The sequence below is a fragment of the Dermacentor andersoni genome, chromosome 1, assembly GCF_023375885.2.
Source record: "Dermacentor andersoni chromosome 1, qqDerAnde1_hic_scaffold, whole genome shotgun sequence".
NCBI classification, from domain to species: Eukaryota; Metazoa; Arthropoda; class Arachnida; order Ixodida; family Ixodidae; genus Dermacentor; species Dermacentor andersoni.
In genome coordinates, this window is record NC_092814.1 from 15,558,731 (window position 1) to 15,582,829 (window position 24,099).

Genomic DNA, 24,099 nt, shown 5'->3' on the forward strand with positions numbered 1-24,099 from the left:
TTAATCTTGCTGTTTTCCCAAACATTAACCACAGGTAATCTACCGATTGAATGGAAAGTGGGCAAGGTCGTTCTGGTCTACAAATCGGGTAATAGGAACTCACCACTAAACTACCGCCCAATTTCCATAACAAGCGTCCCTTGCAAAATCATGGAACATGTCATTTTCTCAAAATTAATGAACTTTCTCGCCACAAAAAATTTTTTTCATTCATTACAGCACAGTTTCTGCAAGGGATTTTCTTGTGAAACCCAGTTGGCCATCTTTCTTCATGATTCTGCATTAAAACCTCGATACTAATACACAAACTGACGCAATTTTCCTCGATTTCGCAAAAGCCTTTGACAAAGCAGCTCGTCAACACCTGCTTCTGAAACTTTCCCAGTTGAATATTCACTCTAACGTTCTAAGATGGATAAAAGGATTTCTTACTAATCGCTCACAATTTGTGCAAATCAATAATAGTGCTTCTAACCCGCTTCCTGTAATATGAGGCGTTCCCACAGGGCTCTGTGCTAGGACCCCTCCTGTTATTAATATATATTAATGATCTACCACTTAATGTCTCTAGTCACATCCGCGTATTTGCTGACGATTGTGTTGTCTACCGCACCATAACTAACATGAGTGACCAAGTGTTGCTCAGAACGACCTAAACAATATTCAACATTGGTGTGATGACTGGCTAATGCTACTAAGTCCTTCTAAATGCAAAGCAATGTCAGTAACCCGCCGTCGAAATCCTCTCATATTGTCTTACGTAATAGAAAACAAGCCTATTGAACCAGTTAAAGCTTTCCAATACTTAGGGTAGGTATCACTATTTCTCACAACCTTGACTGGTGTTCACATGTGAATGACATTAGAACATCTGTTAAAAATAATCGAGTTTTTTTAAATGCCACTTGCGAGATGCTCCTCCCCACGTAAAACTACTAGCATACAAATCGTTCATCAGACCTAAACTTGAATATGCTTGTGCTATCTGGTGCCCGCATGAAATTTACCTTATTAACGCCCTTGAAGCCGTACAGAATCACACTACTAGGTTCATTCACTCAGCATATTCTTACGACATCAGCGCATCATCCTTAAAAGCCGACTCCAGTTTACCAACTCTTTCGTATCGCCGTCGCATCGCCAGCTTATCATTATTTCGCAAATTTTGTTACAGTCTGCTCGCCAATGCACCATACATTTCACCACCGGCACGAACATCAGGTCGTACTGGTCATTCATTAAGGGGGGACGCGGCCCTTGAAAACTGAAAAATCGCGAAAAAGTCGATTTTTGAAAAATCATATTTTTGGGTTGTATGTCTCATAAACTACCTGTTCTGTAATTATCAGCACCTAATTCAACCGTAAAGTACCAAAATTAACGCTACTTTTGAGGCCACCGCGGCCCAAAAAACACGCACAAATGCCGAAATGAAGTCAAACTTCGCGCGCGCGCCATTCCCGGCCCATGCGGCCTGCCCGCGCCATCTTGGTGTCGTTTTGACCGTGGATTCTCTGTCTCTATTTTGCCGCCTTGCAAAATGGTATCGTCGGCGCGGTTGAGGCGCTATTGGCGTTTTCCCGCGATGTGATGCGGAGCGCTGATTGGCCGGAGCAGCGCGTTCAAATCTCGCGGGCTAAAGCGCACCTGCCATTGGCTGCTGCGCGGGCGGCGGCGGCTGCTCCCTTTGATGCCGCGCTCGCGTCGTTGTTGCCCCTTGCTCCGTCCGCCTCAACATGAGCTTGCGCTATCTTTTAGATTATTTGCTCAGCTTTTTTCTTTTCGCTAGTTCTTCGCAGCACGTGATGCCGGCAAAGCCCAAGACAGTACAGATGTTCGGTGCACGGGAGCGCGATATGCGTCTTGTACGAGCATCGAACTTCCCATCTTCCGCTGCGAGTGCCAACTGCGTAGACGCTTTTCAGCGGCGGAACTGTGCTTTCGGCTGTCGCCAGTGGAAAATCCGACACACTGAGTGTACCTGGAGCCGCAAGAGCTAATTAGAAGCTCTGCAGGAGCTTTCTAATAAAAAAACACATGTGTTCAACTTTAAGGCCTGTTTTCTCGGAATGGATTTTTTCGCTAGTAGTGGTGCTGGGGAAGGTGATATCTCAAGAACCGCTCTTCAGATTTGTATGCCGTTTTTTTTATTCTGTTCCTGAATGACTTTGCCAGGGGGTAACAGGCTTCTTTTTTTGAAAGCTGGTGCAGTTAATTTATAATAAGCAATTAATTTTTGATGAATGTGGTCATTATTGGCTACATCAAATTCAAGGTCGTCTTAAAATTTTTTTGGGGGGAAATTAAAGAAAAGGGCTCTTTAGCCCCCTGGGATATCTATCAAGGGATCATCACAGTGAATTTCAGCTTCATACGATGTCCTGGCATTTCTCCAGGCTCTTCCTCAGGCATATACATGAATCACCTAGTTAGACCTCAATAACTCTGGAACTAATAAACATATCTTCATGAAACTTTGCAGTTCCTCATAGTTCGGTGGTGTGAACGTACCCTGAAAGTTTCATCTGGATATCTTAAATAATAAGAAAGTTCGGTCTCCAGGGTAGCCTCCCCCCTTAAGTGTCGCTCGCCCCAAAATGCGCACTGTCACTTTCTCGTCCTCGTTCTTCCCTCGTGCAGTCGTAGACTGGAATGGCCTTCCTTACGACATCGCTGCCATCACCAGTTCATCTGCATTCACGGAATAGGTGTCAGTGATTCTCTCACCCTGACTAACATTGTTTTAACTATTGCAATCCCACCCCTTACGTAATACCCCCGTGTGGGGTCTTTAAGGAAATAAAGAAAGTTAGAAATGACGCCTTGGTCCATTGGCTGTAAGATCGACATGGTGTTCGGAGGACGCTAGCTGCAACACCCTTAACCACCGCACACCAAGAAACGGGGCAGACCAGCGTTGCACGCACACGTCGCCGCAGGAATGGAGAGAGAATGGGTGAACGGCAGCCAGTGGCAGCGGCACGGAACATGCGCTGACGCTGTGACAGCTGCGACTGTGAGGAGCGTGCGGAATGGGGGATGAGGGCATGCGACAAAAACCAGTGTACCTACTGCATTGCAGTGAAGCACATCTCCTCTGCAGGCATGCATTTCAGCGGTGTGCTGGGCGTACCGTAGACTGATTTTTGTGCTAATAGTACTACGGGTCAGGCACTTCACCTATAAATAATCGCGATTGCTATGTGGCATCGCCTCACGGCTCCGAATGGCCGTCGTTTCGTCGGGTCTGCGGTGAAATGGGGATCGGGAATTGCCGCATAGCACCCCAAATCTTCAAATTAACCAGGTTGGCCTAGGCCACCAGGTCGAATTATCTGGTCAAATTTACATCGGAAAATACAGGACCGCAGAAAACGTTCGAATTATCTGGGCTTTCAAATTAACTGAGTTCGAATTAACGAGGTTTTACTGTACATAGTACAAAAGTGGTCTAGTGCTAGACTACAATATGTTTTTCTAAGTGAAGAAAAAGTAAAAAGGAATCTGCCCTGTCACCTACTGTGCTTTGCTACGGAAGCAAGTTTGAAGCAAAAAAATAACAAAACTGCAGTATGGGGCAAAATACGTCACTTAAAAATTTAATTCTCCAGAAGCATTACAGTAAGGACAATGAAACTTGGTGGCTGTTTACCTACTACGTGTTTGTGCTTTTTTTCAGGCCGATTTTCCTGGCACGGCCAAATCCAGTCCTACTGTACTTTCAAATCCCACTCAAATGCAGGCTTGCCTGTTCTGCCTGGACTTAGTTGGGATATGTATGGGAGCATTCACTGGTGGTGTGCATGCAATGGTTGGCAGGTTTGCTAGGCCTTGACAAGCAAGTGAACAGTTCAGTTGTATTTTTAGATTGTATGCTTCACAAGAAGGCCCTGGCATCAAAGGAACTGAGCCATGAGCTAGCGAGTGTGATACAGCATAGCGTCAAAGCTTTGAACAGCATCAAAGCAAGGTCTAAAGCCAGTCACTTCTCCAAATTGCTGTGCAAGAAGATGGGTTCAGAACAATGGCACTCGCTCTTACACATGAAGTTGTGTTGGCTGTCGCACAGAAAAGTCCTGCTCAGGGTTTTTGAGCTCCAAGAGGAAGTGATCATTTTTCTAGCAGAAGACATAGCAGAAGACAAGGGGCTGGTAGAGCCTTTCAAAGACCCTTCATTTCTCACTAAGCTTGCCTATCTGTGTGATGTGTTTGAGCAGCTCCATCACTTAAACTCCAGCATGCAAGGGGTTGGGAGTAATGTATCGTCAGGTGACAAAGTGAGGGGCTTCTGCAGGAAACTTCAAGGTTGGCTGAGTTGGGTGGGAAGAGATGATTATTATCCGTTTAAGTTGCTGAGTGACTCTGCGACATCTGAGACAGTGTCCGTAGCTAACAAAGAGACATTAAGGACACATTCGAGTACACTCAGATGCCACCTAATGAGTTACTTCACAGAGTCTGCTCTAGACACACAGCTTGTGACTCCTTCTCAGGAAGATGTAACTTGCTTCGCCCATGAAAGTGTTCATATTGAAAATGAGCTGATGCAGCCTCTCCAAAATGCTGTTGCTAATCCTGCGGGTGGCTCATCCGTAATCGATCGCGAGACCATTTGTATGGGTTAGATTGATGACCGTTGAGCCACTGATTTTTCTGCTCTAGGGGGCTGGATAGTGCATCAACTGCCCTCGATTGAAGCCAGCCTTGTCCCCAAAGTTGGCGCTTTGTGACTTTGCAGCAGCACTTTGTCTGCATGAAAGTTTGACATTTCTCGTTTTCTTGACCCAAACTACCTGCCTGTTGTGCCGTAACCTACCGAAGCAAGCCAGAAAGGTTTTTATTGCAAAAGCAATACTGCTCGCACTTTCGGCCCATTGGTGGTCATGGCGCCTCCTTACACAGCTGCGCGTCACGTGACCGTGTGAGGTCACGCCAGACCGAGAGACGGGGCCCCAGCTCGCGGCATCGATGGTGGAGGTAAAGCCTTGCGCACCGCTGCTGCGGCGCTACCGAGAGAGGGCGCTCGCTGGTGTGACGTCACGCCAGACCGAGAGACAGGGCCCCAGCTCGCGGCATCGATGGTGGAGGCGAAGCCTTGTGCACCGCTGCTGCGGCGCTACCGAGAGAGGGCGCTCGCTGGTGTGACGTCACGCTAGGAGGATGAATGGGGCTACAGCTCGGCTCCTCACAGTGGTCGGCGCGCCGCCTTGTGCTATGTCTGATGATGTATAGCCATAAGTTTAACAAAGAGCAACCATGTCCACACCATCAGCCGAACCAAGGTGCAGCCAAGGGTATTGCTTTCGCAATCTTCCAGGCTTAACCAAGCTAAGCCTTCAGCCAATTTTTTGAAAAGACGCCCACAATTTTCCATCGCAGCGCCGACAGTGCCTGTGACATAAGTGGTGCGCACTGGAAACAGTGATGACTGAGAAAACCCTTTATGTTCAGAGAAAAAAATATTGCATATGGGCTTAGATTATAGTAGTAAGGACCCCTTGAAAGCTAATCTCCGGTTCCTGGGTGCAACTTGGGCCATCCAAACGTGTGATCGCTGGGGACATGCCATTCTAGCCTTATTTTGCATAGCATACATTCCCCGCTGGTGCAACATGGAGGCTGCTGCTTTCACGTGTGGCACACGCTACGCCGTGTGCTGCATGTAGGAACAGTGCCCAATGAGTGCGCCCTTCTCGACCTCTCTTTAGCACTTCTCTCCTTCAGAATCTGAGGTACGCAGGCAGATTCACCGCCGGTGCTCTTGAATCACCTTCGGAGCCTGTGTGGCTGAACAGACTTACCGGGAGCTTTCATCTGTAGTCTGCGACTGACACCCGAGTGCCGTAACCCCTGTATTGTATGCGTCCTTTGTACCTAACTGGGAATAAACCCCCATTCGTTTGTATCACGACTGGAGTCGTCTCTACACCTTGCCGGTGAGTGAATTGGATTTGGTCGGCTGTCAGAACAGCTGCCTTACTGACTGTAAGACTATGAACAAATACAATCGATGAATGCAGCGCCGCCATGCTTTGTATTGCATGTAATTGACAGTAGCTTCTAAACTTTTGCATCGCCAAAACTATGTTGTGGCTTAGCAGTAGCGCAGTTTAGTTAAAAAAGACGCTTTGGGAACCGCAAATTCCAGTCGGTGTCGATTCGCACAGCATTCCCACTACTGCACCCTCCACACAGTCCGTACAAGGGAGCGTCAACATCTGCTGGACGCCCCACAAGCTTTAAATGGCATGGAAGTGATGCAACGGGTGACATCAATGATGGCAACTTTGTTTATGGCCATCACATTTGCTGTTTTGCGGCATCGCAGGCGTGCACCATGTCTGAAAAATCAAGGAAGACATGGCATGGCATCTGAACTTCGGTATCGTTACGATTCCACAGAACAGCTGCTGCCACAACCAGTCGCTGGCAAAGCATTTCTGGAAGCCGCTCTCGCGACATTCATTAAACGAAAAGACCGCTTGCTTAGAAAAGATGCCTGGACATCCTTTACTGGTCATCAGCCTCATTTACCCCTGTGCATGGCAGCTTATTAATTTAATAATCCTGACTTACCAACTGGCCCCAGACAATGTATGCCTTATTCACCTGTGTCAAACACTTGCCAATTCAAAAATGTTTAGCTATGCAACAAACCTCATTGCACAGCAAGCATGGATTGCTGCAGAAGTGCAATGCAAATACAGTGCCAGCGTGCAACTGAAAGAAAGCAGTGCAGTACATACCATTACAAAGCTAGAGAAGAAATGGTTTGGAAGGCTTTGCAGTTGGTTTTTTACACCTTGTGCTGCAGTACTGTGTCATCACGACGGCGCTTGCAGCAAGCAGTGGTTTAATTTTTAATTCAGTATGGAGTCTGTGATGTAATCATTGGGGAAGCCATTAAAGATGAAAAGCACTTCTGCAACAATCCTACAAATACACTCAAACCGCGCTATAACGAAGTTGAAGCCGAAATTGCTTTGTCTATTGCCATTTACTGCAGTATACGTCTAATGGTATGCACAACTTTAAACATGCAAAGAAAACTGGCTTCCCGGCCTGCCGAACCGCTACGCAGTCGCATATGCGATGAAAATTCAATGAAACAACAGCAGCAGACTCTGTGACGTGTACAACATGGAACTTTTTAGCCCATGAGGCGACAGCCATTAGAACAGCGTCCTTATGTACTAATGTGATGATCTTTCGCTTCAGCTTTCCACTTCACTCGTTCATATTGTCGTGAAACCCGTCAACATATACGGCTGGCAGAGCTTGGCACAGGGCCAAAAATGCAGATGTATAAACAGACACATTCGGCCCTTGAAAGTGAAACTATCTGATCCGCAGCTTTCTCATGGCCCCGCGGCTCCACTGTGTGAGCGCCTACCGGCTTGGCTCTGCCACTTGTGCCGGTTTCAAGCAATATCGGAGGTCACGCCTAGCAATCGCCAGCACAGCACCGTGCACTGCAGTGCGATAAAGAGGCCCTGGTTTCTAGCACACCGTGTTTAAGCATCATCTATATGTGGCACGGCGTCGCTAGGCGTGGCCTCCAAGATTGCGATCTCGGAGGGTGCGCCTAGCTTTGCCAGCTACGTGCCACAGCGAGAAAGTGGTGCGATAAGAAAGAAGTGCTGCTTGTGCGCGGTCACTGTGCGCGTAGCGATGGAAAGACCAGTGTTGCTCGACAGTGTATTCGATGCACGAATTTCCAACTGCTGCGCAGAACGAGTGTGGAGCCCGGCGGAAAGTCACTTGCTCAATGCGCAACGGTCAGTATGTTTGGTTTCCAAGACAAATCTAGTTCATTATATCCATTGGCAGAACAACTTTACTTCTTTAACATGAGATTTAAGGTACATGGATCTCTATAGAGATTTCAAAAGAACTTGCATTTACGTCATTATATCCACTATTTCGTTATATTTCGTTTCGTTATAACGAGGTTCGAGTGTATACAGAGTAGGTCTGAAAAATCAGGCCTATGAAAAATCACTCAGCAACTGCATTTGCCTTCTGTATAAATTACTTCTGCCCTAAACTAGAAACAAATAAAAAGTTCTAAACAATTGCTTTCTTTACTACAACAGTAAACAAATAAATATCAGATCATAGGCAGACGTTTGTTGCCACAATGATGATGAAGTTTTCAACAGCATGCGACTGACCAGTGATGATGCCAGGTGCATTGGCAGCCAGCACGGGCTGTGGTAGGACACCTGGCGGCCCGACAAGGCCAGGGGGAACCAAAGTGGGAATGGTCAGGCCGGGAGGAGGGATGACGGCTGCCGCCGGTGAAGAACCAATCACTCCAGGAGATGACAGCCCCAAGGCCTGTGAATAACAATGCAAATATTTGTCACATACCGCGCTTGCAGTCACACACACACTTCAGTCACACACACACATCTTTCAGATGCCCAATTTTCACTGCCGGTCAGGGCTCAACATCCGTTTGTGAATGTTTCTCATAAAACATAAAAAATTGGGTGGTGGTGTGGGGAACTGAATCCTGTTTTATAGCTTAGGGTTCCTTTTAATAACCCCTTGAACTGCTGTTCTTTTTTTTCGTGTGCTACTTCAGCGGATATTTGGTGCTGCATAGAAATTGTTTCTGCATTCTCGCTTTCTTTTAACGCAGAATCCATCAGAGGTTTACAAAACCCTTTGTCTGCAGTCAAAGTACAGACGGACCTGCCACACTGTTTCCCATGGTTGTCCTGCTGAGATGGAGCAAGAGAGCGCCAAGACATTTAATGCTCCACCTGCTATTAGAAATTTAACTAGCAAGTTTCCGGTATTTTTACGACCTCTCAGTAGACTGTACAACAGGTAGGCAATGTTCATTTTTGCATGAGTTGCTTCTTGAGAGGCAGGGAATGCACTGAAAAGAGCAAATGAGTATACTCAAACGTGGCAGCCAAAGGGTTCAAAAAGTTAGGCTAAAAGATACTGATAAAGAAAAAATGTATTCTGTTCTATGAGTATCCAAGCCTCTAGCATTTCACAATGGTTTTGCAAGATAGGACATATGAAGCTGAGAGGCTAAATTTCCAATTTGATAGAAACATGAAGCATACCTGCCAACCCGTGAACATTAAAATATGAAAAATTGCTGGACACAACGCCGAGGAGGGAGGAGGTGAGGGGGAATAGTTGCACATAGCTTTTTTTTTTCCGTAACCCTTTGGTCTGTTTTCGGGAGCCACCTGCCATCTGGGAATGGCTGTACCAGTCCACTGTCGGGAGGCGCTCACAAAGGCTTAAACTGCGTACATCCGTTTTTCAAAAGATAGGTGGTACCCTATTTCGAACAGTCACACAAGGGTACACGACCTTTATTTTACGATGTTCCCTAGAAATGGCAGCACTATACAAAGCAAAAAAAAGCAAAATAGCATCACCGAATTGTGCCGCTGTTTTCCTCTGTAGATGCCTGGCAGTGTTCTCTGCGATTACATTTCATGGGAATGATTCTCCTAACTTTATTGAAAATGGTGATGACTTTAGCGAAGAGGAAGGTTATATTATACGTTACTCCAACCGACGAAGAAGAAACCTTATCGGATGAGTGTGTTGATGACAGCAATCATGAAGACAACACTGAGAACATGGGTGCAGTTGACAGAGCTGACCACTAGTGCACAAACGAAGAATTTGAGCAAAAATATATGAAATTGTGTTGTAAGCTTTTTTTTTCTGCCTCGTTGCAGTTTCTGTAAATAAACAGCTTTCTGGTTATGCAAATGCAGCTGAAGAAATGAACTGAAGGAGCTGTTACACTTGACATACCGAAGGAACCTCATCGAGCAACTAGTCGGTGACGTAAGGGCTAGACCCAAATAGGTCCATCTGCAAGTGTCGAGTGTAAGGAAAGGTTGGACGGTAGGCTTCCCTTCATATCCAAGAACCCCAATAGAAACAGCAAAGGCTGTGCTGTTTGGAGTAGAAAAACAAAGAGGGAGAAAAAAGATGCATTTTTTGCAAAACATGAAACACCTCGGGCTGCGCCCTGGGAAATGCTTTGAATGGCACCATATTATTTCCAAGTAAAGGAGTACAACAGACAATAACAGAGGAAAAAAATTGGTTGAACCCTCTTTCTCAGGAACTGGTCACAACACGAAAGTGAAATGTGTACTCTAAGAAGCAGTGGTAGCTTCATTGCACATTCACAAATACAAGTCCATAAATGTGCAGTCCTTTTTCAATTACACTTTCGCTAGAAGGGGGAAGCAATGACAGTGATAGTAAGCATATGAGGTCTGTGCTGCTGCGCAGCGTAAACAGCACCCCAGAGGCTACCATTGTCGTAGGTACAATAAACGCGACGGTGAGTGTGTATGTGACAAAACTGTGTCACTAGAGCTCATGCTCATCACACGAAATCACACCAACAGAGGCGTGATTTCCATTTTAATTTTGCTTACGCAACACACGTCAGACAGAAATTTTATTTTATGCAACGTAGAATAAAAACACACGTGCCGAGTGCATTCCGGTACATCCTGCTTGCATAGCAGGTACTCATGAATCCTTACGTCGCTTTCTGTGGCAGGGTTCCCAGTAAGTCTGAACCGTGTGCATTGCGTAGTAGAGAGCGACGTGGGTATTCACGAGTATGCGCTATGCGAGCAGGATGTACTGGTGACAGATGAATTTACTGACGCCAAAATCACTGGGATGGCTACGAGCAAAGCAGAGCGGGCGGTGAAGGCGATGGCGAAGACCTCAATAGGTGCCGACATCAGCTGAAACAAGAAACGCGATTCGTTTCCTGCGACATAAAGTTAAGTGCAGTGGTGGGAATGATGGGCTCATGCAATGTGTGAAGCAGCTCGAGGACACCTTTCTAGGTCCAAGTGCTACCGCGATGCAGACCAGCCTTACGCACTTTTTATGCACTGAATAAAATGGCAGTGCCGCAAAACGGAGCTAGTCAATACCTCTGCTATGTTTTTATTTTTTATTTGAAACCTTTACGAAGAGCCAGTTTAGAGGCTCTTATTGAAAAACTTGTCAGTAGTGGGGAATTTTTTAGAAAGAACTCGACTTTTCACTGCAATTTTTGCAACTTATCTAAAGAATCGCTTATCTAGAATTTTTTTCTGGTTTTTACAACTTCAAGTTAACAAGGCATTACCAAATCACTTTCAGTTCGCATTTATTGGCTGGTTGAACAAAACAGGATGATCTGATTGGCTGGCTGAGCACTGTGTCCCACAAAGGAGTCACTATCGACAAAAGTATTTGTCTCCGAGACTACATCCCCAGTTCGCAAAGCTACTAACGACACAATGCCTCACACGCTGTGAAACAGATAGGTGAAGAAGCTTATCATAATATGTTTCGCAGTGATAGCTGTGAATGTGGTGTGCAACGACCCAGGAGGTGATTTGCTGGTATCGGAATAATAAATTGAGCCTGCGCCGGCGTTTTCACGAGACAAACGGGCAAGTATTGCGGGGAAGCTGATGCAGCGAGTGGCTACTGTTCTCAATCGAGCACGGCTTGCGCCTTTTCTTGTTTACGTGGGATCTAGCGACCGGAAAACGTATACGATTGCAGTCTGCAGCACATAAAGACAGCGTGTTTGGGTTATTGCCAATTAAAAGTGTGCAGTAGGCTTCTATCAACACCACGCACTGTTGTATAAATAGGTGAAGGTGCTTATCATACTAGGGTTGGCAGCAATAGCTGTGAATACGGCGTGCGACAACCCCAGAGGTGATCTGCTGGTACCAGAATAAGAAACTGAGTGTATGCCAGCATTTTCAAGTGCACCAGACGGGCAAGTATTGCAGTAAAGCTGCCGCAGTGGGCGACTTTATACTGTTCTCGATCACTCATGCCTCATGCATTTTCTCACTTGCATGGGATCTAGTGGCCGGAAAACGTATCATACAATCGCAGTCTGGTGGTGTAATGAATGTCGAAAAATATTTGTTTTCCGGTAACGTATTGACACGTGTACTTGTCTTTATCGGGCGACACGTTTCACCGCCTAACAAATGTTATCGCACAGCGCAAGACACGCCTGCATGCATTGGAAGTTTCTGGAATGTTATCGATGGTTCCATCCGCTGTCTGTGACCAAGCTTTGTGTAATCTGATTGCATGTGCGCGTGACGCGAATAATGTAGAACTTTGTGGAAGACACGCGGGTCCCAACGATTACTCTGGAACATTCGACAACTGATGTATAAAAGCCAACGCGCTTGACCCGCTCATCAGATTTTCGGCGATTGCCGACCATGTTCGCCGCTATTGTTGTGCTATAAGTGTAGCCTGTTTTTGTGGGCACAAGTTCGCCCAATAAAAGTTAGTTTTGTCTTTCACAGTATTGCTGCAGTGTTCAACGTCACCACCTGTGACAGTATGAACCAGTGAAAAAATAAGCATAACTCTATTGGGTCATTTTTTTGTCTTCTCGATCGCAAACGTTGGCGCCGGGAAATTGTACATAATGGGATTGTATCAATGAGGTTCTACTGTACTCATACCTGCGAACATGTCAAGGGGGGCGGGGCGAAGAAGTGAAAGCAAGCATTATAATGAAGTTCGCCTCGAGTACACGTTTTTTATGGGATACATATACACACTTTATTAACAACGATTTACTTTTAGATTGACAAGCAACAAGTTTTAGATCACAATGACTTTTTTAGCGACTTTGTTTTTTCTCTAAATAAATTTCAGTTGAAGCAAGTACCCCTTTAATAAATGGTGACTAGTGCTGTCGCAAGAGGATGACAGATACAAGCAATATTACAGGCCGCGGGAAGCCTTTCCGCCACTACTTTGTGCCTCATAATCATATCTTAGTTTTGGCATGTAAAACACACAAAATTATTTAAGACTACTTAACAAATCATCATACACCAAAATGTGGGCTGATCCCAAAGATAGTGCAGTAAAAAAATTTAATCAGTCCAATACTCCTCCTACTCCCCTAACACGAGAAATGATGTGAGAGTGCCGTGCGCAGTAACTGCACCCCATTCTCACCCCGAAACTTGCTCAGGAAGATTCTGTCTTTCATTGACTACAACTGGAGGTTGAACCGCCTTCCAACTTTTATTCCATAGCTCATCTCGTCTGATAGATGAGAGGATGTATATACAGTAAAACATCGTTAAACCGTACCCGCTTAAACAGTAGTTTCGTTTTAAAAGTAGTAAAGTCATATCCCCGACTCAGCGGCCATTGAACATAATGTGTTCTGTATCCGCATAAACCGTACCAGCTTATTGCGTACACATCGGTTAAAACGTAGCGTTTCCACTTTTCGTCGTGCAAACACGGCGGTGCCTTGTCTCCATCGGGCGGCCCGGCAGAACAACAAGCCTTAGAGATCGAAACGGCCTCCAAGCGTCCTGTGCGTTTGCGCACGAAGCCACATCGACATCAACATCATTTCGAAGCCGTGCCAGAGAGCGTTGTGCAAGCGAAGGCTCGCGTCATGCCGAAGCTAGGATAAAAAAAAAAAGATGCCGGGTGCTCAGCATAAAAGAAAAATTAGACATCGTTTGTGCTATCGAACGTGACATGAAGTTGGCGCTGGCATGCGACAGGCATCTGCTGTTGACTACGGAGTGTGGCATTTGGAATGCGAAGGAGTTGCTCGGCAGCGCTGCTGCGACGGCGAAGAGATGTCGGCTACGAGGTTCGACTTTTCGCCTTCGTTGCTTCTGTTGGTGCCGAAGTGTCGACTAGCGACAGTGATGAGGATGACACGGAAAGCGACAGCACGGGCGATTCAGGCCCGGCAGTGGAAGAAGCTGCTCGTTACGTCAGCCTCATGAATGCAATTGTCGCGACGGGCGCGATAACGTAACTATTCCAAACGATAAGTATTCCAAACTATGGCACTCGGCAATGAAAAAGGCGCCCCGGGATTTCTGCAGCACTACTGCGCACTCGCACGGAGAATACGTAGTAACGCCAACGAGAAATCTGCCGTGCGAGTGTTTGCCGAGAAGAGGGGGCTGGCTGAACAGCTGGCACGCAGCTTCAGTAAGTTTGAGGCTGCTGTCGTCATGCTAAGCGCCGCGGCATCAAACGAAAATAACACTTTTGTCACCGAGAAAATAACACCGAGTTTCGTTTTCTACAGGTAAGTGGGCGATCTCATGCTAATTCGGTTAAACAGTACGACCGTTTAGTACGTACTTTTTCCGAGCTCCGGGCAACTACGGTTTAACAAGGTTTCACTGTACTAGTATGTTCATACTACATACATCGTCACTATAATTTTCTTTCTTGTAGGCATTTTTTACCTTGCACCGCCGATCCAACACCTTTAAAACGTTTTCACGAACTGAACCTATTTTTCCTAAAATTTTACGTAGCGTTTGTCAAATCGTAAAGTGGGCTCGAATTCATAAGCATTATGAAGATTTGGGGAAAGCTGGCAGGTATGAATATTCAGACGCTGAAACAGATTGCTTGGTCTTGGATTACAGGTCTAAATGCTAGTCAATGCACAGCTATTCACAATGGAGTCTTGATTGTACCATTGACTTCAAGCAAACAACCGCATATACAAATGTTAAGTCCTGGAACTATTACACCTTTTCATATACCCCAGAGCACCTCATACGTGTTGTATCACCAAAGCGCTGTGTATTTAATTATGGTCACGTTTCTCTTTTCTTTTGCTATTATTGCTAGTTTTGTTTCTAGTGTTTGTGATATCATGACACAGTATCTGGTCACGTGGGAGCAGGACACTGCGACATTTTCACACTCGCCCTGGCTCACTTGGTCGCCTAGGCTATGCTGCTATATTGACCCTCACAATGTGTAGTAGCAGTGGAGATGACTGAGCGAGCATCAACCTACACAGTCAAACCCACTTACAATACTTGTATGTAACAATGAGCAGCGGCAGCACCATGAACGTTTGAGTGCATTCTATGGTAAAATAAACCACCTACTATAATGTTCACATGATGAAAACAAAAGGGACACGAAATTCTGGAAAAGAAAGAAAGAAAGAAAAGTCACAGTTTCACCTGTAAAGTGAAGCATTCATTGCCATAGCAACGCAATAGACACCAACATGAAACAAGGCTTGTAGTTTCATTGGTCGTACAAACTGCAGTGATCATTCACTTACTAATTACGTTAGGAAGCGTGGTGTTACGCGTGCAAGGGCAAACAAGCAGATCTCACTCAATGACCGCGAACACTTATAACACTGGCACGATGAAGAGTTGCAGCAGCAGCAAGCGAATTTCACTTTGGGCTGCTTTAACAGAAGTGGGTGCAGGTAAACACATGAAGCCATCAGCCCTCGGCGAGCGTAGCCTTTGTACCCAAAGCAGACAGCACATTGCCTACAAAATAGGGCACACACGGTCGTGCTGCGCCATTCGCCCCCTCTAGCACCCACTCTTCCCCTCTGTGCATCCGCAGCGATCTCTGCTCCCCATTCCTGCATGCGCAAGATGCCACCAAGCCGCCGTCCTTCTCGGCTCACGGTGTGCGACCGCAATCTTATTGCACCTGGACACTGAACATCATGGCGACTCCACCGACGACGGTGAAAGTTCACCTGGAGTGTCCATATAATTGCGCAATAAAAATGCGAACCACCGCTCCCATGCCACGCAGTGTGCACCTTCTCGGCATTGCCAGACTTGCATCCTCTGGGTCCTCCCTTCCGTCCTCCTCCACTCCTCCGAAACACGAATGCCGATGGCCTTTGGCTCTGGCGACGCAGTCTACTTGTGTTTCGGAGGAGTGGAAGGGGAGGGAGGAGCGCGAAACTGGCTATGCAGTGAAGGTGCGGCGTGGCAGGCATTCTTTGTTGTTATTGTTGCTTTCCAGGATTATGCCCCCCTTTTCCTTTCGACACAGACACCAAGGGTGCGATCGGAGATGGTTGTTCGGCGCGTTCGTTCGGTTACCGGCACACGCGATTGGCCTACTCCGCGCCGACGTCGCCAGCCGCGGGGCGCGGCCACGTTTTTGGCGACATCAAAATGACGACACGCTCCTGTCAATCATCCTCCCACCGAGCATTTCGTCTGCTAGGCGCCGAACCCGACGGGAGCTGGGAAGTTTGGAGCGATCATACGGCTTCGCATGGCGCGTCTGGTGGATTGGATTGGATCCAACAGGCGGCCTTTTCGGCTGCGGAATGGCACGTTTGAATCCAATCCATAGTTTAATTAGAGAAAATGGCGCTTCCGTTGGGAACTTAGGTTGTTGCGCTGGCGTTTCTAGAGGAAGGAGGAGAGCGGGTGGCAGTGCGAAATGCGTTTGAAGAAATGGCAGAAAGTGAATTCCGGCGTCGTTTTTGTTTCTCAAAACAAATAATTCGTTGGTTGTACAGAGAAATCGATGACATCATCGGTGCCAGCGAGCCACTGGAATGTTGTCGCTGCCTCTTGAAAAGTGCGCCACTCTTCCCGTCGTTTATTTTTCTTTTTTCTTCTCGCTGTGCGCGACACCACCTAGGGACGACGCAAAGAACCTAATAGTTATAAATTGCAGTAGTCACACGTACTACTATTTGAAGACGTGTTTGGGCTTGAGAAGAAAAAATACATTTTTTTAGATAAAGATTTAATTCATTTGGAAGACGAGAAACATTTGGTTTTGTAGTATACTGTTTGCAAGCAGACAAGAAACGACGGAAGTAAACTTCCGGGGAAGTCACCGCTTCCTGATTGGCTGCTCTCTCCGCCCCGCTGTCACAAATTTTGCATACTGCAACTTTGTGACGTTGCAGCAACTGAACAGAACGCGTATCGAACAAAATATCTCCGATCGCGCCCCAAGTTGTCAGATTTCATAGTTATAACAATTAACGCAGCATGATAACATTCTAGTAAGCAGCATATGTTGCCATAGAACACACGCAAGTTCATGGTGCCGCGGCTAGTCATTGTTATATTCAGTATGTTGTTAAAACCTTTATTGTTATGAGTGGGTTCAAATGTATTAAATTATTTAGAGCGTTCTGAGGCTTGTGAATGTTTTTTCAAGAGTTTAAAGATATATGACCTTCATTTACGCAAGTAAACGAAATATCATGTCAGTAGCCCTTTAAGGGCCATCACAGTACCACATATATTGCAGAAGAAACATGTACGGTGCCGACTGAACATAAGAAAAAATTCACTTTGTCGAAAAGAAACATTGCCTTGCATTGCTCTGGAGTAGTAACCTTCCGTGACTCTTAAAAAAAAAGTACTTAATGTGGTGCCACCCCTCGTTTTTTGCAAAAACAGATTTTTCACTTTGCTCTATGGTGGCTACCACCAAAGTAGTTTGGGAGTGTTCCCACTTCCCACTAGCTCACGGCCACAACTGCACACTTTATAATGGGCATTCTCATGCTTGTTGTTTTTCAGGCGTTGGGAAAAGTTATGTGTATCTTGTTTCTTATCAATTAACATGTTACTGCGTGCCCGCGTTGCTTTCCTGCAGTCTACATACTTTGTTTACATGCGGGCCTTCGCAAACGAGCGATACTGCCACAATTGCATCTCATTTTGCGAGACGCGCAAGAACTGATGAAATTTTGTCTACTGAACTAGCAACTGATTACTGCAAGTTCCTCACTCACTTTTCCGACGGGTGTGCACCACTGAGATTACATGGCATGTCTCGATGGCAACATATTCTCCAAATATCTACTTAATTTTCCATTCCTGGCACACTTGGAGATTGGGTTGGACGAGGCTCAGAAACCCCCCGCACCGCCGTCTTTGCTGGGATCCCGATCCTCGGCACAACCTATTATAAAACTAATGATTATAATTATAGCTTTTATGATTATAAATTAATTATAATAATAAAACTAAGGAAATAAAATGGAATGTTTCAAAATATGGGCTCTAGTAGGGTTAAATACGTTGCAAACAAAAATAAGTTGTGTGAATTTTGCTATATTTGTAAAACAATAATCGTGCTAGTTTATCCACATATTTAACATAAACCATGCAATAAAACTGCGCACATTAAAAAATTGTTTGTCCTTTATTGTCACATAAAAATAGTTTACCTGTTTTTTTTTCTCGAAGTACTAAGTCCCTTGGAAGAATTAAATCTGAAATAATGACCTTCAAAGGGTATAAACTGTGTTCGCCATTAATGCCACTGTTGCACAATACTTTAATGTAAATGAGCCGGTGTGTTGCACTTTCGTTATCTGCTAGTACAAATCCAAAATAGGCATAAAGATTGTTAACTCTATGAATCATGCTGCTAAAACTGTCTAACTTTTAATAAAAAAACAGAAATGCTCACAAGAATTCAAATAAAAAGTAAGATTCATGTACCGCTGCTGATGAGGAACGTATTGCCCCTGGAGACGACAGTCCCAATGCCTGCAAACAGAGGGTATGCACTTCACCATGCACATTCCCAAGACTTGACACAGCACAGCTTGTTTTTTTTTTCTTTTTTTTTTTACTTGAAGCTAGGATGCTGCTAACTGATGGTAGTAGAAAGACACAAACTAAAAACAGTAGGCTGAAAAACTGTGAATATTTGACATTCTAACTACATTCACCCCTGAAAAAAAGGGGGAAATGGGCAAGCAAGAAGCGCCAGTAGTCGAAGCCTTACATGCATAAAACTTAAATGTATTTCACATCATGGCATACTTGTACCCGATATTTCCGGCTACTTTTGACAGAACAAAATATTTACGAATAAAGGTTTACGAATAAACCCATACGAGCTCTATGGCAAGGCGGAAATAATTTGCCACTATTTAAGTTACTCTGAAGACTAATTAACAAAAATTTATTAATTTTTTATTAGTGCCTTTATTAGCCACCCGTGTTGTCCTTATGTGCTTTTCTTTTGTGAGTGTTCAATTGCGGCAAAAAACATGTCTTTTAGCAAGCACCAACTAGGCCAAAAAGCAGTTCTGTTGCCTAGGGACAGTTGTTTAAATGGCGAAATTTAAGGCAGTCACATTTTAACCCACCCTTATTTTTTAAAGTTCTTAAAAACTGCACCTTAATTCGATACATTTATAATGGAATTTCAATGGTACACCCACACAATCCCGAAACTGCGTGTAGAACAGACAGCCTCGCTCTCACATCAGACCGAAACACCCTGTGACACGCGAGGAAGCTTGAACGGCCAGCCGCAGCAGCTACTGAGACGGCACGCTTGGCCTGGAAAGTATGCACCACTGTGTGCCGGGTCAGAATTTGCTGTGGCATACTATCATTCAAGCCGACACTTTTTTATGGGGCATTGCCACCTGACCCGCACCAGGACGCACTCAATCTTAATGTTGCCTGAATTTGGCCTTCAATTTCGATGATTTCTCTAATTCCGTGCAATTTTTTTATTTAGAAAAAATGGTTGTGGCATAAATTATGACGCCCTACAAACTTGTATCTTTACAACTGCCCTCAAGTTAATAAAAAAGTTAATGAAATTTTTTTTTTAATTTGTCTTTTCAGCTTGCTGTAGAGCTCGTATGTGAAGATGACAAGCGTCTCACAGTCATAGCTTCTTTAATCTATGTTGTCTAAAAAAAGCAGCCTGTATTTAATGCTCCTATTGAATTATAGAGCTGAGTGGATCAAATACAAAATATATATGTGACAGCAAAATACAGCACTTATAGCATTGACAGTGGTACAGAAAAGAAATTGCAAAACACCTGAACGCAGCTAGTGAAGCTGTGGAAAATGCACACCACAGTCAGTCACTGCTGCCACAATGAACACAGGTGGGGCAGACAGACATGCTGCTAGCTATGACTGCAAGGGCACAAGCAGTGCAGAACAGGTGCTGACAGTATCTTATTGCGAACCTGCAACCCATAAATGCATGTAAAACGATTCAAAATGCCACAAGCAGCTAATGCATAGGGAACTGCACTAGCTGCATAGGGGCGAGGATGTATTCACAACAAGCTGTTAAACTCAGTGGTAATCATTGCCGTGCTGGCTTAGCTGCTGTATTGGTGGTCCATGCAGGTATTAACATCAGATAAAAAAAAAAAAAAAATCATGTCGGCCTCCAGAACATCTTTTTGTGAAACATAATAACAGTGAAAACAAATTCGTGTTAAAAATTTCACTCAACAAAAGGAATTGCATCTATTTCAAAAGTAGCACATCCACAAATGTGTTTAATGCTAATGTCAGTGAAAAACTTCACATTAGAGATTGGCACACATGCATTTACGATAAGAAACTGCCTGGTGCATGCACAATTTGTAAACACCTCAAATATGCTAATGATTTGTGTACCAGGCTACACTTTCTGCACATTGTAGCAACATTTATTAGCAAAATTATGCACCCCAGCACATTTATTCAGAAGGGTGAACATGTGATACTCAATAACTAAGAATAAAGTAGTTCAAACATGGACAGAAAAATAGGTACACAGAACGACTTGTTCCCTCAGCTGATAGCGTGGCTGTTCTTCCCGAATACCCCACAGAAAGAGCACTAGTTCAACTCATCTTTAGCTGGCCCACATAGAATGCAAACACGTAAGACTTATAAACATTCATTGTGCATTGTATAGCCCAAAACAATGTTTATTTCCCTGTGGCCAAGTTACAATGCACCACCTAACACTCACACTCCACCAAGGACTCTGACGTTGTAACAAATTGCTTAGGCTTGGATTCTAGGGGTAAATGCTAGCTAATGCACAGCTATAACTGTGGTTGCCACTCAATACGCACATCCCACTACATTTAGCGACTTCATTCAAAAAGTCGCAGTTTCGCCCAAAAGGCGAAGCAGTGATTGTGGTAGCAAATTAGCAGACAGCTATACGAAGTAAGGATAGTAGTTTTACTGGCCATGTCAATTTGTAAGCATTTGCATACTAACTCAATTAACAAGCATGGTGTCATGCACACATAAGCAAACATGAACACACCTCACACAATGACTGCGGCAGCAGCAGCGAGCGAATAGACCTTCGTGCTGCATCTCACATCAACGTGAACTCAGCCGCGGAAACACAGCGTGCGGTAGACTTTGCCCCGTCGCAGATAGTTTTCAATATACAGCGGACCAGGCGGCCAACAGGTTACACAGCACAACAGGGATAAGTGCGACTCAAGTGGCCACAAAATGCTGTGTGGGCACTGCAGCCCTCATGTCTCCTGTAGTCGGTGCACCGAGTGCATGCATGCTCCAGCACTCGCTTTTTGCCTGCTGGGTATATGCAGTGAATCTCGTGGGTTTTGCTAAACCCATGAAACGTGAAGCCATGAAACACTGCTGAGAAGACAGTGGCACATTGTCAGAACATGAAGTTTTATGCACACTACTACTTTGTTGCATTTCGCCTATCCACATGTATGGAGACATTTTGGCTGCAATCACGTTTAAATAGGTCTGGCTTGTAAACAGTTTTTCACGGCCCTTAGCCATGTGTGTAATGCATTAGAATATGCCTCACGTGGGTGGGAATATTGAAAATGTTATTTTGGACGGATATCTGTGAATGTGTCTTTCAACGCGTTTTGACAAGTTGCCGGAGACCAACGACGGATTGCATGTAAGCATTACCTGCCACTGGCACTTAATTCACAAGTGTGTGCTGAAAAATAAGCCTTCACGTATACTAAAAACAGCTACGAGGCTTCTGCAAATGTGTTTTTTTATCTTAAAGAGCATGGTGAAAGCACACTGTTTCACAAAACGCTGCAGAACCCCGGTTTATTACAGCAGCTGTCCGACAGTGTGTACAGGCCTTTGCACATTTCGTGGACGGCTAACTTCTCAGACATTGGTCAAAGAACTGAAATTACATCGACAGGTGTAGCCGAACAGCCTGCAAAAAAAAGCATCAGCTGCCGGCCCCACACATTTCTGCGCATAGGGCCAGCTTGCGCAGACGGTGCGAGACGTGTTTAGCGCATTTAAGAGTGAGTGGTTTGAGCTTGGGCTGGCTCGCATCACCATGCCCACCCACAGAGATCAATCAGTACACGTAGCTTTCCAAACATTTCCATGGCGAGCTTGGCGAGCGGGCTTGCCGGGGCAGCCCTTGGCGGGCACGATATCTAGCCATGCAGCGCATGGCATCCGAAACTTGACCCTTCATACGTGCTGCACAAGTTTGTGCAGCACTATTGATAGAAACTGTGCACATGTTTTGTCTGCAAACCCCAATACAGTACCCGCTTAAACAGTAGTTTCGTTTTCAAAGTAGTAAAGTCAAATCCCCGACTCAGCGGCCATTGAACATGTGTTTTGTATCCGCATAAACCGTACCAGCTTATTGCATACGCATCGGTTAAAACGCGGCGTTTCCACTTTTCGTCGTGCAAACACGGTGGTGTGCGTCTCCGTCAGGCGGCCCGGCCGAACAACAAGCCTCAGAGATCGAAACAGCGGCCTCCAAGTGCCCTGTGCGTTTGCGCATGAAGCCACATCAACATCAACATCATTTCGGCGCCGTGCCAGAGAGCGTTATGGGGTCGTGCAAGCGAAGGCTCGCGTCATGCCGAAGCTCGGATAAAAAATACGCCGGGTGCTCAGCATAGAAGAAAAATGAGACATTGTCTGTGCTGTCGAATGTGACGCGAAGAAGTCGGCACTGGCATGCGACAGGGATCTGCTGTTGACTACTGTGTGTGGCATTTGGAATGCAAAGAAGTTGTTCGGCAGCGCTGCTGCGACCGCGAAGAGGTGCCGGCTACAAGGTTCGACTGCTTGCCGTCGTTGCCTCTGTTGTTGCCAAAGTGCCGACTAGCGACAGTGATGAGGACGACAGAGAGAGCGACAGCACGGGCGATTCAGGCCCGACAGTGGCAGAAGCTGTGCGTTACGTCAGCCTCATGAATGTAATCGTCGCGATGAGAACAGCACCCGGCAATGAAAAAGGCGCCCCGGGACTTCTGCAGCACTACTGCGCGCTTGCACGGAGAATATGTAATGCCAACGAGGAATCAGCCATGCGAGTGTTTGCCGCGAAGAGGGGGCCGGCTGAAAAGCTGCCAAGCAGGTTCAGTAAGTTTGAGGCCGCTGTCGTCGTGCTAGGCCACCATGGCATCAAACGAAAATAACACTTTTGTCGCGCGAAGTAAATAAATGCTGCATGTTTTTTTACCCTTTCATCGCACTCTCTCTGAGTTCCGTGTTCCATTTTCTACAGGTAAGTGGGCGATCTCATGCTATTTCGGTTAAACAGTACTGCCATTTAATACATACTTTTTCCGAGCTCCAGCCAACTACGGTTTAACGAGGTTTCACTGTACTTTTTTTTCCTCACACAACCTTACATGCGACGTGACCTTGGAGGCCACATCTAAGGACAGCTTCACCTTTTCGTGTGACAGTTCCCATTTAATACCGCGGTCTCCTTTTGCGGCAGCGATAAATATTTGTCAAACAAATAAAAAAAGAGATACACTGCTATATCAAGGCTAAAGATACATGACATTCTATGGCCATGAAGGATGGTTTATTGAACCATAGATTTTGTTACACTGAAGTTTGTCACATTGAGCTTTAAAGGGACACTGCAGGCAAATAGCAAGTCAAGTTAAGATTAATGCTCGAGGAAGCCTAAAGCATCAGTATTATCGCGAACACAGCTTTTGTGATCAAGAAATTCAGGTAAATGTTGGACACAATTTGCGGCTTACCTGCGACATTCAAGTACTAGCCCAATGACGAAGGCACTCCTCATTATAATTCTATCACTAGTACTCAACCACTTGTTAATAAAAAGATAATTGCATTGGATTATAAGATGGAAGAAAATGCTACTTGCCCAGTTTTTCTCATGTTTAGAAAAAAAAAAAAAAAACTAATTGACGTTACTCTTGAGAACGACGCAGGCGGTCGAAAGGTTTTGTTTTCGCTCTACTCTGCGCCACACGCGGCTTCGCATTTCAGTAGTTTCATTATTGCGTATTGCTGTGCTGGTTTTTGTAGGCTCGCAAAACTCCCACAAACTAGAAGTAGCAGAGATTTCCACGTTCACGTGATGGCGCGGGATGCTCGAACGGTCCACGCCACTCGACCAAGGGCAGCTGCAGCGCCAAATCCAACGCTCGGTCTAGGCTCGGTTTCTCCACGACTGCGCCGATATGCTTTGCACAATAACACCGTAGCACCATCTGTCGGG

At 45.4% G+C, this 24,099-nt stretch overlaps 1 protein-coding gene across 14 annotated transcripts in view; it reads right to left on the reverse strand.

Moving 5' to 3' along the window:
- Positions 1-24,099, reverse strand: part of hfp (Poly(U)-binding-splicing factor hfp) — a 158,378-nt gene that overhangs the window by 48,793 nt on the left and 85,486 nt on the right. For 13 of the 14 annotated variants that reach the window (XM_050193919.3, XM_050193928.3, XM_050193923.3 and 10 more), the window contains 2 exons: positions 18,303-18,350; positions 8,175-8,340 (listed from right to left, as the gene is read on the reverse strand). In XM_050193919.3, coding sequence (XP_050049876.1) covers positions 8,175-8,340; positions 18,303-18,350 — 214 coding nt within the window. The remainder of the gene's footprint in view (positions 1-8,174; positions 8,341-18,302; positions 18,351-24,099) is intronic. The other variant, XM_050193918.3, reaches the window with a different exon arrangement.